Source organism: Octopus bimaculoides, chromosome 7 (assembly GCF_046866305.1).
Source record: "Octopus bimaculoides isolate indiv1 chromosome 7, ASM4686630v1, whole genome shotgun sequence".
NCBI classification, from domain to species: Eukaryota; Metazoa; Mollusca; class Cephalopoda; order Octopoda; family Octopodidae; genus Octopus; species Octopus bimaculoides.
The window spans coordinates 27,470,147-27,490,268 of record NC_142934.1 but is presented as its reverse complement, the minus strand read 5'-3'; the positions used below and the strand labels follow the sequence as shown (position 1 = coordinate 27,490,268).

At 38.7% G+C, this 20,122-nt stretch overlaps 1 protein-coding gene across 2 annotated transcripts in view; it reads right to left on the bottom strand.

The window, feature by feature from the left end:
* LOC106873181 (basic helix-loop-helix ARNT-like protein 1) overlaps window positions 1-20,122 on the bottom strand; it is a 788,348-nt gene that overhangs the window by 429,016 nt on the left and 339,210 nt on the right. Inside the window, exon 1 of one of the 2 annotated variants that reach the window (XM_089355049.1) lies at window positions 9,253-10,128. The exons of the other annotated variant lie outside the window; for it this stretch is intronic. Within the exon in view, the coding sequence (XP_089211175.1) occupies window positions 9,253-9,325 (73 nt within the window). The 5' untranslated portion in view covers window positions 9,326-10,128. Of the gene's footprint in view, window positions 1-9,252; window positions 10,129-20,122 lie in introns of those variants that run through there. 2 annotated transcript variants of the gene reach the window in all.

Genomic DNA, 20,122 nt, shown 5'->3' with positions numbered 1-20,122 from the left:
TCACGTGACAACTTGCTGGCGCAGCCTGCTGGAGCCTAGCAGCAGGTATAAAAAGGGGGACTTGACATGACAATCAGTCGGACGCTGACACTCGTTGATGCTGCATCGAAGAGGCCAGGGAATAGAAGAAAGAAGACATGCACCCAACACCAGAGCTGAAGACACCTCCGAAAGGGGGGGGGGAGGCACGTCAAAACGGTAGAGGAGTAGGGGCCGAAACCGGACGTGGTTCCTCCTGATAATGTCTTGAGCTAACTGGATCCTATAAAGGAGCTGTTGTGGTAGCAGACCACGAAACATGGTTGAAATTCCTCCAATTATACGTACACTACATTTATTTCGAATTATTTCATTGAGCTGAATAATGATCGTAAGACCACTGTCCCATGTCATCGCTCATGGAAAATTGACTAACTCCATAACTATATGAGAACTATAGATGTCAAATTTTAAAAGACCTCAGTTCTCTCCCCCACCACACACACATTCCCTCCATGAATTTGAGATCTTGTCCCTTAATCTAATCCAGACATTTTTCATTTGCTAATAATATCCGTAAATATCCAGATTGGGGGGATTCCCGAACTTGGTACATTCGACTTAAAAGTGCGGACAACCCAGACCATTCCGTACTAAGGCTACCCAGCTGTCAGATGGTGGTTCCTCACTAAATGACATTTTAGGCAGTGTCACATGTGTTTATAATGGGCGTGTTTATGTATTGCATGCATACATACATACATACATACACACGCATACATACATATATGCATATAGATATAGAGATAGATAGATAGATAGATAGGTAGGTAGATATAGATACATACATACACTTACAAACGCATATACATACATACGTGCATACATACATGCATACATGCATACATAATGTGTCGAATACATGAATGGTATACGCGTAGGAATTTTACAATAACGTGTAAATAAATACGCATGTGCATATATGCATATATGTGTATATAGATATATATGTATCTGCATCTATGTATGTGTGTCTATATGTAGATGTATACATGTAGGCATGTATGATTGTATGTTTGTATCAACGGATATATATATGTATATATATATATATATATATATATATATATATATATATACGCTGTTCACACAGTGTACTGCGCTCTGCTGTTAATTAGTCTGTCCAACCCCGTATAAAGCAGCTCTATGGTCAAAGACATTCCATTTCAGACCATCCAATTTATTAAGACATAATAATGTATCTAGGACCACATTTATTTCAAAGCGTCCTTTTTGTTATTAAAATAGTAGGGGTATGACTGAACTGCTATTTCTAGCAAGTCGACCGACTACATACAGGCTTCCTCTTTCTCCTGTGCAGCTGTGTTGAGGTGTTTGTATACCGGGTCAACGAAATACCTTCCTACATTTTAACAATAAACGTACGGTGTATACCAGTTTAAACCCTGGTAGTAACTGAGTCAAGAAAAAAAAACGGTAAAATATAAGCTATATGACGATACTATTACTACCTGCCAAACCCCACCAGTACCACATTAATAGCCATGTAAAATATGGGAGGTTTTTTCTGCCGCTACCTGCATAAGTAAATATATTATCAATGTATTTATGTATGGAGAAATCCGCATTAACTTTGAAGTAAGAATGAAAATATGGTATAATCCAAGGGATCTACACAAGATGCTGTATTACTTTGGCACTATAGAGCATGGGTTTTTACGAACGACGTGGTATTTGTGGTATTTGAGGTTGATTTAATACTCGGGGTATTTCCGAGATTCAATACATTTTAAATTAAACTAAATGCTTTGCAAGCTACCAATTTTGATCCAGTGATTCTTCTGCTCTGGCTTTATTTCTATCGAACTTATTACAAACTGCATCGTAAATGGCTGTTCAACGTGGATCCAATACTGGAAATGTTTCCCAGATGCAATCTACTCTAAAATTATATATATATATATATATATAACAACGGTAAATGAAGAGACTTCATTTTTTTTTTCTGCTTTTGTCGAATGCTAAATTAATTAGTAAGACTTGCCTCTTTATAATTTCTATTATGATACACTGAATTATAAATACAGTAAATTGAACTATCTTGTTGTTGTTGTTGTTATCATCATCATTATCATCATTAAGATCGTCTGAACGGATCAGATTATCACTAATCCCAGAGTTTTACCCGTTATATAGCGGGTAATTTTGGAAGTATATTTATGTCTGCGCGGGTAATATTAGAAAATATGGCGTACATAACAATAATTATAATAGTAATTTCCAAAAGAAAAATACTTATTACCTTAAAATCAAATTTAATTAAGACAAATTTCTCAACTGTGTATTAACAAAAATATGTTATTATTTCTGTAAATTTCATGATTTTTTTATCTTTTACTTGTTTCATTATTGGACTGCGGCCATGCTAAAGTACAACCTTAAAGAGTTTTAGTCCATGTCCGTCGCTAAGGGGGTGCAATGGACGGCCCTACCCACATTACTATTCAATGGTGCTCCCTCAGATTTACAGTGATACACTTATTTCGAAACACCACTTTAACATTATTACAAATTAGAGCCCACGAAGAATATTGTGAAGCAACCCCAGGCACCAAAATCTGGCGACGCCTGTTTCAGTCGAACACATCGACTCCAGGACTCATTTTTCTTTCAACCTGGTACTTATTCTATCAGTTTCTTTTGTCGAACAGCTAAGTCACGGGGACATAAACGAACCAACACTGGTTATAAAGCAGTAGTAGGGGTGGGGTGACAAACGCTCGGGCACGCACACACACTTATATACGATGGGCTTCTACACAGTTTCCGTTTGCTAATTCACTCACAAGGCTTGGTGGGTCTGTGGGCTATTGTAGAAGCCCAAGGTGCCGCGCAGTGGGGACAGAACCCGGAGCCAGGTGGATGCATAGCGAGCTTCTCAACCACACAGCCAGCGCCTAAGAAAAGCACCTAGTTAAAGCACTCGCGCGGATCGACCGTGTATCGCAATCTACTTCTCTGCAAAATTTCTTCTTTAAAAAATGTGTGCTCTTTTTAGTAAGTTATAAAACACTTATCCTGCATCCCAGGTGTTAGCTCTCTGTATCTATCATTTACTCTATACAACGTAAAGCATGACTGGAGAAACAAGCAACGAACCAGTCAACCAGTAATTATATCAGTAATCTCTAAAAAAAAAAGATGTTATAGATACCCGTATTTAATAAACTTTTTATTCCCATTTAAACCAAATCGAGACTTTTAAACAGGTAAATAATAGTTGGCATGTGCGTGCGTACCTACTTACGCGCGTGCTTGCGTGCATGCTTGCGTGCATGCTTGCGTGCGTGTGTGCGTGCGCGTGTGTACACGTTTTACATTAACCTTAAAGTTGTTCAGTAAAACCAAAATATAAAAATCAAGTTATTAAACAGCAGAAAACCCAAATTTACATTATATTACAATATTAGGCTTCCGTATGAGAACTTGTACAACTAAGAATACTCTATGCGAGTGTGAATTCGGGTAATGTAGCATTTAAGGCGTGACCCGTGTGTTGGGGTTTCAGTTGAAAACAAACTCAAGATTTAGGGTAAAGGTCGCTTAATAAATAAATCACTGTTCTCCCTAAATTTTTCACTCCTAAATGTCACCAAAACTCCTGCGCCTTACGGGTAAATATCGAAGGTTCATTAATCTATTGAATGTATTTTATTAATAACCGGCAGAACTTAGAAAGTAACTCAAGTGACGAGAATCTGGTGCGTTAGTACAGATTAGCACACGAAACTTTCAGCCCTTGAGTCCCTCTGTACCTTCTGCCTTACAGAGGGACAGAGTAAATGCACAAACGAACGCAAAACAGACATAGAAGGTCCCCAGCTCCTCACCAGTTATCAGCCAGAGGATCCAACGCAATTTCGCGCCTTTATATATATATATCGTATCAGGACAATTGCCCTCTAGGAGGATTACGCCCGCCCCTAGGACAATTACCCCTCTTGGTTAATTACCCCCTTTCCAATATATTAAGAACTTTTAAATCATCATCTGTTGTTCTCGGGGTATATATATATATATATATATATATATATATATATATATATATATATATATATATATATATATTTATATACATACATATATGCATACACACACGCGCACAGACACACACACAAATACACACAAACACACACACACACACATATATATACACACATACATACATATATGTATATATATATATATATATATATATATATATATATATATATATATATATATATATATATATATGTACATATATACATACCTATATATGTTATATATAAAGATAAATTAAATAGAGAGATACTATTGACAATCCAATAATTTGTTTATATTATAATATTACATGATATACTATGAATATACTATAACATAACATAATATTATATAACATAAACAATTATTTTTTTAAAAAACCATAAATGGCCAACAAATTGTTTCGACTTATATTTTTTCTGATACACAGACATAATAACAGTTCCCTTATATATAAAGTCATTTCAGGGTCTTGCTTTAGAAAGGACGGCTGGATGTTTCCTCAGTTTGTTACTTTATGTGTGTGTGTGTATATATATATATATATACATACACACATACATATATTATATATATATATATATATATATATATATATATATATATATATATATATATATACACATACATACATACATACATACATACATACATACATACATATATGTATATATACACACACACACACACACACATATCAATACGTCCATCTATCCACACACGCACACACACACATACGTGTGCGCCCGCGTATGTATGTTGGTTCTTCAAAACTGCAGAGGCAACTATAAAAATAATTCATAAGTTGATAAAGTTTGAAGGTGTTTAACTTAGGGTCTCCTTATGATATATGCTACAGGCCCCGGTGAAGGTGAGTGACTTGGTGGGTAGGGTATTCGGCTCACGGTCTTAAGGTTGTGAGTTCGATTCTCGGCGGCGCGCTGTGTCCTTGAGCAAGACACTTTATTTCACGTTGCTGCATTTAACTCAGCTGGTAAAATATCACTGAGAGTTACGTCAAGGGTACGTGGAGTGTTCGGCCACTTGCAAGTGAATTTAACGAGCAGGCTGTCCCGTTGGAACACTTGTCGTCGTAACTAACGGAGTGCCATAAACAAGTCCTGGTTCGAACTTAACGTGATATTTATACATTGTGTATGTAGGGCAGAGTGGATAGAGTACAAGAAGTTTGTACTTTAGTGGGTGGAGACTTCTACACTCAAGCTATGGTGCATATGTTGGGATCGAAGTGTACATGACACATGAAACTCATACAGAATGAGGTGCGTGTGTGCGTGGTAACAATACACATATGGATGTATATATCAGGTTATGTATGTGTTTGTGTGTGTTTGCGGGCGTGGAGGAGTGTTGGTAGCAATACTTATACAAGCGGTATGATGCAAACATAAGTGTTAAGAAACTCGCGTTGAAACCGCGTGGTTTCGGGTTCAGTTTCTCTACACGGCTCCTGGAACAAGTGTCTTCTACTATATAGCACTGAGCTGACCAATGCCTTTTAAATAAATTTGCTGGAAGAAAACTGTGAAAGCCCGTGGCATGTATGTATGTATGTATACATGTATGCGTTTTTGTTTTCCCCCATCCACCGTTTGACAACCGGTGTTGGGTTGTTTACGTACTCCTGAGTTAGGGGTTCGGCAAAAGACAGCGACAAAGTAAGTACCAGACTTCAAAACAAAAACCGGGTCGACTTATTGAACCAAACCTTCAATGCGTTGCTACAGCATGGCCGCAGATCAATGGCTAATAAAAGAGAAAAGATAAGCGAGCATGTGCGCTTGCTTGCATGATTGTATGTGCGTCTGTTTGTGTGTGTATGTGTGTGTGCGCGCGCGCGCACGTGCATGTGTGTGGGATACAGTTTGCTTACGTAAACATTCTATAGATCGCTTGTTATCGTGTTATATCAAGCCTTGTGATCAAAGGCGCTTGAGTGTTGACCATCCAGTCATTTTGGTATTAGACATAGTATCTCTAAGACTACATTACTCATTATGATCTTTTTTTATTAAAAAAAAAAAGAAAAGAAAACGACAGAGTCTGATTTGGTTGCCATTTCTAGCTGATCGTACGACAACGTAGGGACACCTTCTTTATTCATCATAAGAGTAGCTGTATGAATGCGTGTGCGGAATGTTATATACACATGTGTATGTATGTGCGGCGTGTGTACGTATTTATATGTGTGTGTGTGTGTGTGTGTGTGTGTGTGTGTATGTATGTGCGGCGTGTGTACGTATTATATATGTGTGTGTGTGTGTGTGTGTGTTCATAAAATGTTTAGATACACGAAGGATTGACAATACATACACATTTACACATGCATACACACATATACATACACATCTACTTACATTTGTACATATGTATTTATGTACGTATGCGTGTGTGTGTTTGTGTGTGTGTGTGTGTATGTGTGTGTGTGTGTGTGTGTGTGTGTGTGTGTTACTAGGATGGATCTCTTCTCACAAAGATTCACAGCTCCATCACTAAATCTTCGATGGCAACAAGAATGTTAGTTACTTGCCGAACTTTAGAAAAGTCTCGCATATTTTTACTGTTCCACTTCCAAATTCTGTCAGTAAATTTCGTGTTAGTTGAACGCTTTGACTGAAAACTTCTGCATTTCCAGATTGTCGATTAAACATTTATTAATATAACCAAGGGCACCAAGAACGGGGTTTATAATATGGGTAGAAAAAAAATGAAGGTTTCGAAGCTGTTATCTTTAATCGTTCATCTGTTTCACTTATTGGACCGCGGCCATGCAGGAGCACTGCCCTGAAGGGATTTAGCCGATCGAATTGACGTTGGTACTTTTTGTTAAAGCCTGGTACATGTTCTACCAGTCTCTTATCCCAAACTGCTACGTTACAGGGATGTAAACAGACCAATACTGGTTGTCAAGCAGGGAAGGGGGATAAACACATAGAAAATGACGCACACACGAACACACACACACACAAACACACACACACACACACACACACACACACACACACACACACACACACACACACACACACACACACACACACACAAACACATATGCGACGAACTCCTTCCAGTTTCCGTCTACCAAATCCGCTCACAAGGCTTTGATCGGCCTGAATTTATAATGGATATTTATTGAAGATGAATCGCCTTGGGCTTGAGCCCGAAACGATGTGGTTTGGAAACAATCTTTTTACCACACAGTCGCATCTGTCCTTTTTCTTTTCTTTCTTTTTTTTTTTTTTCCTCTCATCTCTTTCAGTCAGGAGGGAAAGACAGTGCCCATGACCTGTTACAGAGCCTCTGAAAACTGGTTGGTAAGATATCATCAAATCGGGAACCCAGCGCGAACGCTTGCAAAAGAGTGAACCTTGCTAAAGGTATACAAGGTATCAGGTGGTGGTGTTAAATGTGACGACAGGTTAACTAGGTAGGCCAGGAGTTTTCAAACAGTGGTCCCCGGACCACAAGGGGTCCGCAAGGACAAGACAGGGGGTCCGTGGACAGCAAATACATTTTATGGGCAATTTGATTTTATATATGTTTTTTAATCGAAATCTTTTAATTGACAATAAACCTATTTGTTAAATACTGTTAAATAAATAAATGTAAAAATATGATATTTTGAGGAAATATTTATGTATAAATTTCATAAGGTAAAGCCTGAAATATAAAAGGGTCCGCAAGTCAAAAAATTTGAAAACCCCTGAGGTAGGCCATGGTAGGGTTTGAATTCAGAATGCAAGGAGGCGGAACAAATACTGCAAGATATCTGGTCTGATGTTCTTATAGGTCCAACAACCCACCGTTTTGGGTTAATCTTTAAATTTTTATCATTTTTTTATCGACCCCGAAAGGCTGAAAGGCAAAGCTGATTTCGAAGCGGTTTGAATTCAGAACCTAATCCGAGCATGACCCTAAGGACTGGACTATTTCGCTGCTTACTTTCCTCATTGAGTCTCAAGGATATGGTAACACCTCTAGGGCTGGACAAAGCAGCTGACCACAACATTTTTCTCTTTGTCCCAACAACACAATATCAGGACTATAAAGTTTGCACTTGGCACAAGTTTAGATGGTAATGTTGTACCAATGTTCCTTGTATTGATCAGTAAGACGTTTATTTATTCCAGAAGAGGAGCCACGGTCTGTGGCATGTGTGTTATTAGAAGAACCGAGTTATTTGTTGATCTTGGTGACGGTACTGTTGATATTTAAAGGAAAGAAAGACAATGAGATAAACAGGGAGTGAGTAAAAGAGAGTTAGAAAAAAGTAGAGCAAGAAAGAGAGAAAGAGATATAGACAGAGACGGGTGTGTGTGCGCGCGTCATACACATACAGGTTATAAAACAAAAAAACGGGACATAGGTTTCAATGTTGCTTATTCAAACCATTATACGCAAAAACGTATTCATACATATACGTAAATGAATGTGTGTACACACACACACACACAAATATAGATGTATGTATATATGTATGTATGTTTATCGTGTCTTTACATTCTGAGTTTAAATTCCGCCGAGGTCGACTTTGCCGTTCATCCTTTCGGAGTCGATAAATTAAGTACCAGTTGTGTACTGGTGTCGATCTAATCGACTGGCTCCCCCCCCCCCAAAAAAATGTCGGGCCTTGTGCTTAAAGTAGAAAAGAATACATATGCACGTGTGTGTGTTCGTAACGTATATTGTGACAAGCTCAGATGGTTTCTATGCGTGTATACACACACATAAATATGCAGACATATATTCACATCTATCGTGTACGCACGGAAGCGACACTTAAAAAAAGAAAAGAAAAAAACAGGAACAGAGAGAGAGAGAGAGAGAGGTGTGGAGAGAGAGAGAGAGAGGGAGAGAGAGTGAGAGAGGGAGAGAGAGAGAGAGAGAGAGAGAGAGAAAGTGTGAAACATTAAAGTGCAGAGCGAGGTAATATTTTGAAGGGAGCAGATGCATGAATGTTTGTATTCCATATAGATATACATGTGTGTGTATATATTGTATAGTATTGATCTCCCCTCTCTCTCTCTCTCTCTCTCTCTCTATATATATATATATATATATATATATATATGTATTCATATGTGTGGGTGTATGTATGTATGTTTGTATACTAAGTTATACATGAAAGCAATTATCAAAATAACTTACCAAAGATACTAAAATCAAAGCTGACATTCTCCATTTCCTTAGTAAAGCTGGGTATTAAGGTAAGAAATCCCATTCATTCGGGGTTAAGGTGCGAAAACAGTGAGAAGCCGATGGTAAAATGTGCACCGCCGTCCAGTCAGGGTGGCGAGACTGTGTGTGATGGCTGGCGTAGTGTTGTTATGTATACGGATGTATGTGTGGGAGAGAGTGAGAGAGAAAGGCTGATGGTAGTATAGCATTATTGCTCGATGTGTGTGTGTGAACTGTTGTTATGTAAATGGAGGTGTGTGAGAGTGAGAAAGAGAAAGAAAGGGTGATGGTAGTGTTGCATTATTGTTCTGTATGTGTGCGTGAACTGTTATGCGTATGGGTGTGTGTGTAGGAGAGAAAGAAAGAGAGAGAGAGAGATAAAAAGAGAAAGAAAGGATGATCGCAGCATTAAATTATGGTTCTGTGCGCGCGCGTGTGTATATATGTGTGTGGTGTTATTTTGTGTGTAGAGGTGTGTAGGGGAAAGAGAGAGAGAGAGAGAGCAAGAAAGGGTGATCGCAGCATTACAGTGTGGTTCTGTATGTGTGTGTAGTGGTATTATGTATGTGGTTGCATGTGTGGGAGAGAGAAAGGGTGATCGTAGCCTGGCATTGCGTGTGTGTATGCCATAGATGGAGAGTGTGTGTGAACGACGGCAACTTCGTGTCTAATATGTATAAGTGTATAAATGATGGTAACATTGTGTATCGTATATATGTGTGTATGAATGAGTGCTCCGTACTATGGGATATGTGTATGCATAAATGTGTGTGTGAGTGTGCGATTGACGGCAGCCTTGTATCATCATATGAATGAGAAGGACAACAACGTTGTATCAAGTATGTGTGTATGCATAAATGTGTATATATATATATATATATATATATCTGCTGACAAGCTGCTGTTGGCACACTAATGCTGGAGTGTATGTGTGTATGTAAGTATGTATGTATGTATGTATGTATGTATGTATATATATATATATATATATACTATAAACACACGTATGTACTGTATATATTTAGGTCATAGTTACGTTTATCTGTCAATGTGTTGTTAATGTGCTGTGCACTATATGTGTGAGTGTGTACGTATGTGTGTGTGTGTGTGCGTGTGTGATGCTGATATGTGTTAGCCTATTGTAAGACATTCTCGTAGAACGCGTGTGTGACATGCTATGTATTGGAAATGTGCACTTATGTATATGGTTGGCATGAAAACTGAACCGATACATTGTTGTTGTTATTGTTTAGCCTCTGGTCAGCCCTGAGCCAAACTTATTTATCAATGACATTCCAGCTGTGACTGACCACCGTATCATTTTTAAAAAAAAATTTTATTTTTATTTATATTTGTTGCAAAACTATCACCACGTTATCTAAATGTATACATTTCTAAGAGGGCAGTGATGTGATTTCAGGGAAATTTGGCTGCTATTTCTTGCATATCAAGCAACCACGTACAGGCTTCCTGCCCCTTGTTGCTTTAAAGACAGCCTTAGGTATGTGTGTATGTATGTGTGTGTGTGTGTATATATATATATATGTGTGTGTGTGGGGGGGGGGGGGGGTATGTGTATGTAATGTTGCGTGAGAGAAACAAACAGGGCGAGCTTTTGTAACACTCGTAGCGTGCATGTGAAACTCTGTTTGCTTGTTGCAGTTGTGATGGAGCAGACCTCTTTCCAGTTCTGGCCATCCCCTATTATTATGCATATCTAATTATATCATCTTCTCTGTCCCTTTCTCTTTGGCTTCGACACTAAGGTATGAGTTTAGGGAGTTAGACCTGCTATTTCTGTAAAGACGAGTGGTCACATAGCGGTCTTAGCGTTGGCTTCAGTGGCATGTGTTTGTGTATGGGTTTAGGGCAAGGAGCCCAACAGGAATTTTACGAGGTTGTACATGATTACTTTCGGATCCCCAGTGGAGTGTCCCCTCAAAATTCTAAATTTATCTATTTATTTATTTATTATTTTTTTTTTTTAGAGAGGGGCCTGTCAGATATTCACGGGTCTCTCTCCTTAGATCTTTGGGTTTCCTGACCAACGACTGAACCTCCCTCTGATAAGCGTGTGCATGTGTGCGCGTGTATGTGCATGCGTGCGTGCGTGTGTGAGTGTGTGCGTGTGTGTATGTGTGTACGTGTGCGTGCGTGCGTGTGCGTATGTATGCATGCATGTATGTGTGTGTGGGGGGAATCCCATTACACGCTGCTTGTAGGAAATCCTATGTATGTTATTTAATTGAATTTCTAGATTTCTTGTCAATGGAGACAGAGCCGGCTTCTTAACCTAAATCCAAGGTGTCAGCTACATTAACAGGGTAGTTTGTACGTGTGTACAAGTGTGAAAGTATTTGGAGCCAGTATACATGCAGATCTGTACGTTTTGTTTTATATATATATATATATATATATATATATATATATATATATATATATATATATATATATATATATATATATATATATATTGAGTATATGCATATATATGTACATGTATGTACATACCTTCATCTACATGTACATATAGATACATATCTGGGTACATGACGTTGCAAAAAAACATGGACAATATGATAAACACGGTACAAAAAACAAGCAGGTCACATAGAGAACATATCCTTCATCAGCTGCCACCATTAAAACACTGGCGTTTCGAAGAGTTAGCAGCATGTATCGTAAGTGCAGGTATACAACTTCCTTAGTGGGTGCAAGCCCAGGACCAAAAATTTTTACAAACAAGATAGACTTTTTTTTCCATCTTAATATTAAAACGAACGCAGGTATAACAATAATGATTTCAAATTTAGGCGCAAGGCCAGCAATTTAACAGGTGGGGCTAAGTCGATTTTATTGACCCAGGGTTCAACTGTTATTTATTTTATCAGCCTCGAGAGGATGAAAGACAAAGTCGACCTCGGTGACATTTGAACTCAGATCGCGAGGACAGACGAGATGCCGCTAAGCATTTTGCCCGGCGCGCTGACTATAAAAACAGCTCGCCGTTCTAGGTATAATAATAATAATCCTTTCTCCTAAAGGCACAAAGCCTAAAATTTGGCGGATGGTGGTGGTGGGGGGGGGGGGACAAGTCGATTATATCGACCCAGTGTTTAACTGGTACTTAATTTAACTGGTACTCATCTCGCAAGGATGAAAGGCAAAGTCGACCTCGGCAGAATTTGAACTGAGAACGTAAGGACGGCCGAAATACCGCTTAGCATTTCATCCAGCGTGCTAACGATTCTGCCAGCTCGCCGCCTTAATAATAAAGATAATCCTTTCTACTAAAAGCACAAGGCCTGAAATTTTGGGTAGGTGTTAAGTCAATTACACCGACCCAGTACTTAACTGGTACTTAATTTATCCACCCGGAAAAGATGAAAGGCAAAGTCGACCACGGCGGAATTTGAACTCAGAACGTAGCATTTTGCCCGGCGTGCTAACGATTCTGTCAGCTTGCCGCCTCAATAACAACAACAATAATAATAATAGTTTTGTGTTGGTATAAAAGTTGGGCTACAGCAAATATTCTGTACAATACCACAGATTTGCTTGTCAGTTGTTTGACCTTAACTAGTTGAGCATGTCCTGTGGTGGCTGACGATATGTGCATCTCTGATCACGTGCAGAAGTAGTAGGGGAGCATCATAGCCATGTGTTGAGAGGAATTTATTTGGAGTTCGAATATTTCATCTCTGGAAACATGAGTGATGCATGTACCTGGTGTACCCTTATCAGACGGGTAGTCATGATGGGTATACTGGGCTTCATATATTTTACCTCAGGGTCACATTGATGGTATGGTCAGCTCTCTCACTCAATAATAATAATGATTTCTTTATTAACCAGAAGGGTTTACATTAAGAAAAACATTATGGACAGCATAGGACAAAATAAAGAATGTGTATGTGTTGTGTTGTGAAGGTTTTGTGTGTAAAGGAAGAACGAAATCAACGATGTGTAATTATCAATAGGGAGGAGATTTCGAGGGCTGCTCATGGAAAAACCCCATAAAAAAACCATGAGTACCCTGCCTTTTGAGTCAGGTGCCATTTTTCCTTTCTTTATTTCCAACTACAGGCGTATGCTCAGGGCAGGCTCGTTCACTCGCACCATTCTCGCCACTTTCAGCCACCTTTCGGCAAACTGGTTAGAACACAACACTTCTCTCTCTACCTTTATTTTCCTTTTCAAGTGAATCTTGAAGAAGCTCATCACAGATTGGCCAAAGAGAAGTGTTTGTCTTCAGCCCCTTCAATTTCGCCCAGGCCAACAGGCATAGTCAAGAAACCCCACCATCCAAGATCACCCTGAGAGCCCACTCCAACTTCTTTCTTCCGACTCACAGGTCTACACTGAGAGTGGTACCATCCACTCTTGCTATTGTTTCTATTCTAATCGCTCTCTTCGGAGTGATTCACCACCAGTTGTTGACGATAGCCCCTGTCAACTGCCGCTAAACCAGTTCGCTAATCCGGTCCCTGAAATCTTTGTGAGCCAGTAAGAACGCATTCAACTTCCAGTTACTGGGTCACTGTCTACGGTTTCAATCTAAATCGACTGAACATATAAATTTGTGATCTTTGTAACCGACCAATTTCAATTGTGGACAACCTACGCTATCCCTATCCTCTGACTTAACAAATACTCTATTTAAATACGATCTGGATGACCCACTGTGGTTGCTTCTTGTCCACACAGGCATATCAGGGAAATCCAGTCGGTACCTGTCAGAAAGCTGGAGAGTCCTGCGCAAGTCTTCGAGGCTTTTACACTCCCTTCTACTATGTGCTAACCCCACACATTCCTCCGTGCGTCCAAAATACTATTCCAGTCCCCCACTAGTACTAAAGAATGTTTCTAGGCACCTGGAGAAATCTGGCCTCCTAGCCCCTTCGCTGCCATTCACGTCCAGGACCACTACCCTACCATCCAGGTCCAGGAAGATAGCCCGAACTTGGAGATCTAAGGATTTCCGGAGTAGCACTGCTACACCGCTACCTGCTCCTGATAGACCACAAAATGAGAATACATCGTAATCCTCAAAATTGGATGGCAGAGCGTGTTTTCTGGAAATCCTTGTTTCACTAATGGCAGCCACATCTAAATCAAACGACCTGAGATCATTGAGCAAGTGGCTTGCTTCCAAGCTGATCCCAGGCCACGCACATCCACACACTCATTCTCAGTACAGTCATGCTAGTCGGAGAAAGAAAATGAGGAGGTTACTAACCTTGATTTTCAAGAAGCACGGAAGTTTCGGGCCTCTCTACTGGCGAAAATGTTTTAAAAGGCCCTTCCAACAGCCTTTTATCAACAGATTTTTTTAAAATCCCCACACTACATGGACATTTTTCTCTTATAATTTTATAAACGTCTGACGACGTTTTAATTAAGATTCTGTCCCTGGGGGTTTTGAGGATGGAATCCTCAAATTCCTTTCCTTCTGTCTTTATTTTGTTTTTGTTTTGACTTACAAAATCCATCAATTCATTGTTGCACTTGTTTACAGCAGCGAAATTGATGGATACATTTCTTCTACAGTTTGATGAATATTTTTGAAGTTCGGTAATGGTTGTTTCTGTGTTTCTGTGATTTCATGCTGTTGTTTATGATGTTGCTGTTTCTGAAGTTGTTGTTCTTGTTGGAGTAGTTGTGAATTGTGTTACAGTTGTGGTGGCAGAATAAGTTTTTGTTGATTTCTTGGATTAGGGCTATGTACTCTCCTCCTCTTTCACCTACTCCCTTTTGACACTGATCTATTGATCATTCAGCTTTTCTGTTTCCATGTCACTGGATGTTGGTTTGGGAAGAAGAGCATTTGGGAGGAAGAGCATCTGTGACAACCAGGGATAGACTCCTTCTTTGTCTTGGTTTGAGAGTGGGGTGTGCGTGGGCGTGGGAGTAGGTATAGGAATCTTGAGAATTTGTTTATGATTTTGCGCCTGTGGTGTTTGTAATGTTGGTAGCAGTGGGACTTCATTCTTACTTGTTTCTGGGTAGAAAGCTGTTAAGTGAGTTATAGATCCACATATGTGACATCTTGGCCTTCTACCCTCCACGACCACTGATAGGTGAGCGCCATCCGGGAGATCGATTAGATCGAACAGCTGGTCGATATGGTCGTGCTTGCATTGCAAGGTCAGTTCCATACCTACACCTGATAAGTTTTGCTTAGGTAGTTTCTTGACCTCCAGTATTGTGACTTCGTCTTCTTCTAAACCTGCCAAGACGGCCGCCACTGACCAGGTAATGGATATTTCTGGCGGCACATTCAGCACCCTAATCTTGGCAAGACGTTGGCTGCGATAGCTGGGGATTAAGAAAAAGTTGTCATTCTTCAAAGTGGTTGTGGAATTACACCTAGCTTCTTCTTCCGTCCATTTCACCTCAATGGTTCCAAACTTCTTTCCTCGGGTGATGTGGGTCTTTTGTTCCCCCACGCACCCAAGCCATTTTTGTACTTCGCTCTCGGGAGCATTTTCCACTCGCCTAGACTTGACTCCGATACAACATTATGTGACCGTGCATCTCGCAATATTTTCTATTACGTCCGACAGTGGGTTTAGAACCAACCTTCTCCCATCTCTTTTAACAATTTTTCTAGCAAATTTTAATTTTTCTTCATCTATGTGGAAGCACTCCATGTTTCTCGCTGCTGACGCAAAATATCAGGGGCGACATTTGCATTTTTATGTTTTATTTGTTTTTGTATTGTCGCTGTTTTTTTTTCTTGCTGTTGTTGTCGTTGTTGTTCTTGCTGCTGCTGCCACAGCTGCTGCTGTTACTGCTGTCACTGATGCTGCTGTTGTTCTCTTTGACAACACCTAAAGTTTTGATGTTGCTTAGAAATGTAACATTTTTTGCCCGGTGACGTTATTAAGTTTAGGCCATTCGATGTTAATATTTTTATTTCTTTCCCTGTTCTCAAAATTTTTCAAGCCATTTATGATGGCTTCCTTATCAGCCATCTTTTAAAAATTGCAGAAAATTGCGAAATATTTATTTTTGCCGAAAGCAGTAAAAGTTCAAAAATTATTTATGCGCACCCCCTGCAAAACAGTGGGTGTTTTTACACAAAAATACTATCTGCACAATCGAGACAATTTCCGAAATGTAATGGCAACAACAGAAATGAAAAGACGGGGCTTTAGAAGGCCGAAAAGATTGCAAATACATTTTCAACTTATGGAGCACCAAATTTCCGTGACTTCACAGTACGGCGACCATAATAATAATAATAATAATAATAATAATAATAATAATAATAATAATAATAATAATAATAATCCTTTTTACTATAGGCACAAGGCTTGAAATTTGGTGGGAGGAGACTAGTAGATTATATCGACCCCAGTGTTTCACTTGTACTTATTTTATGAAAGGCAAAGTCGACCTCAGTGGAATTTGAACTCAGAACATAGCGACGGGCGAAATACTGCTAAGCGTTTCGTCCAGCGTGCTAATTCTGCCAGCTCGCCGCCTTCATAATAATAATAATAATAATAATAATAATAATAATAATAATAATAATAATATAGGATACAACATACACAAATGAAAGAAAAAATAAAGAAAGAGTACTATAGACGAGTTAGATCAATACTAAAAACAGAGCTCAATGCTAAAAACAAGATAATGGGTATCAACACTTTAGCTGTCCCAATTATAAGCTACAGCTACAACATCCTTAACTGGACACTAAACGAACTATCTAAAATAGACAGGAAAACAAGAAAAATAATGACAGGATATAGGATGCACCACCCAAAATCTGACATAGAAAGGCTATATATATAACGCACAGAAGGTGGCAGGGGTCTTATACAGCTAGAAAACTATTATAAAATAACCACCATAGGACTGCAAAAATACCTACTCCAGAAGCAAGGGAAACTAATTCAAATAGCCACAAAACACTAGCAAAACAAAAAACTGTTTTCAGTATTTAAGGAAGCTGACAAATACAAACAAGAAATCAACCTACCTAACAAATACGAAGAAGAAGAAGAAGAAGAAGAAGAAGAAGAAGAAGAAGAAGAAGAAGAAGAAGAAGAAGAAGAAGAAGAAGAAGAAGAAGAAGAAGAAGAAGAAGAAGAAGAAGAAGAAGCAGAAGAAGAAGAAGAAAAGCTATAAAACAAATGAAATCCAAACTAAAACTAGAACAGCAACGGACCATGATAAAACGATGGCAAGAAAAGCCCCTACATGGTAAATACTGGGCTAAACTAAATGAAAAAGAAATAGACAGAGAAAAATCCCAGCAATGGTTGAGAAGCTCAGGACTCAAAGCAGAGACTGAAGGATTTTTAATTGCTGCACAAGACCAAAGCCTCCCCACCAGAAATTACCAAAAACATATAATGAAAAGAAACATAACAAGTAACTGTAGAATATGTGGAGATGGACAAGAAACAATAAATCATATTATCTCTGGCTGCCCAGTCCTGGCTAAGAAGGAATATATTCACAGACACGACAGAGCTGGGACCTACATACACTGGAAGCTATGCCAACATTATGGAATAACAACAGAAAGAAAGATGGTATAGGCACATGCCATAAAAGGTCACAGAAAATGAGAAAGCAACCATACTCTGGGATATGCCAATACACACAGATACAGAAATTAAGGCAAATAGACCAGATATAGTTGTCAAAGATCACGAAGAAAAAAAATGCTTTCTAATTGATGTATCAATACCAGCAGATGACAACGTTTCTCTAAAAGAAATGGAAAAACTTTCAAAATACAAAGACCTGGAAATAGAGGTAACTCGAATGTGGAATCTAAAAACAGAAACAATTCCTATCATAGTAGTTGCCTTAGGTATAATAAAAAATATTCAGACAAATACATAACAAAAACACCAGGACTTACAAATATATATAACATACAGAAAATTGCACTACTGGGCACTGCACACATCCTACGCAAAACACTTTCAATACAGTAACCATAAGAGCACCACAACAAACCACAGCACATACCCAAAGCGCACAGAGCTGCGCTCGGTAGTGAAATGAAAGCACGTTATAAAAATAAAACTACTTAACAATAATAATAATAATAATAATAATAATAATAATAATAATAATAATAATAATAATAATAATGATAATAATAAATATTATCATATTTGTACATCAGTCAAATCAGATAAATCCAACAATGGAAAAGTAGTGTCTCAGATCAGTCTGAAAACGTTTCTACGCTCGTTCGTTTTTACGATGAAGTTTTTCAGTGGGATATTCAAAGCGTTTCATTGCCTTCCGCCCCAAACAAATTTTACTGGTTGCGTTTCACCTCCTGCATCCTCTGTTCCCGAGCAATTGCATGTATGTATGTATGAGTGTTTGTATGTATGTATGTATGTATGTATGTATGTATGTATGTATGTATGTATATAGGTAGGTAGGTAGGTAGGTAGGTAAGTAGGTAGGTAGGTGGGTAGGTCGCTGTGTGGGTAGGTGTGTGTGTGCATGCATGCATATATGTGTATATGTATGCTTGTATGTGGGGGTATGCGCGTATGTATGTATATATGTATGTATGTATGTATGTTTGTATGCACGTATGTGTATGTATGTATGTATGTATGTCATTGTTCAGCTTTATTTCAGATGTCTTGCCAATAGAGAAAGAGCCGGTTTCTAACCTAGATCCGAGGTTCTTTCATTGGAATTTTAACATCAACAACAGGGTTTTGACTTGTATGTATGTATGTATGCATGTTTGTATGTATGTATGTTTGTATGTATTATGTATGTATGTGTGTAGGTATGTATGTTTGTATGTATGTATGTTTGTATGTATGTTTGTATGTATTATGTATGTATGTGTGTAGGTAGGTATGTATTATGCAGATTTTTAGGTTTCATTTTATGTCTTGTATTCTCATGCATATAGTTGTCAGTCTAAACATACTCATATATATTTAAATGATAAACTTCTGGAAAGTTTTACAGATTTTTACAGTTCCAGTGATGGATTGAATCTGTAGTCTTCGAACTAGATTTCTCCTTTCTGGTTTTGAGAATCCTAATTTCTCAAGATTAGTATTTAGGCAGTGTGTTACATATCCCAAGGCCCCAATAATTACGGATATAAACCTGAACTTGTAATCTGGATGGAGTAACTGCAGATTTCTCAGTAGTTCAGCGTAGGCATTCAGCTTTGTTAACATCCGCTGGGCAGCTAATTTCCACAATTGTACAGTTTCTCTTTCCACGACTATACACAGTTACTCCTCTCTGTCCCAAATCATTATATCAGATCTGTTGCGCGTACATTTTATTGAAGTCTTCACTGGGACATTCCACCGGTATTTCTGAGTGACTATGACTTCTACCATACTGTCGGTTCTTATTTCTTTGTCCTCAGGGTTATCCTTCCGACGGATTTCATCACAGAGTATGCTAGCTACAACATCATGTCTCATCGGTAGATAACACCGTGATGACATTTTCGGACACCTGCTTATGATGTGGGTGGTATTTCGGTGTTAACTTCACAAAGTCTGCATCGATTGTAACATTTTACTGCTTTTCCTGCATCTTTATCCCTTTTGTGCATCAGGTATTTGGTTGATATTTTCTGTTCCTGGATTGCAAACGCATACCCTTCAAAGTGGGAGGTAGTAATCCGGCTATTGGTCCATGATAGACTGCTTTGATGATCAATGTTACAATCATCTCCGAGCTTTCTACTAGCATATCCCATGCATAGTCTTCTGCTCATATAGGCTCATCCTTGCATCTGATGATACGTGCGACTTGTTTGAGCATGTATCCTAGGTTATCAGACAATAGGAATGTTGTTCAAGGAGCTGAC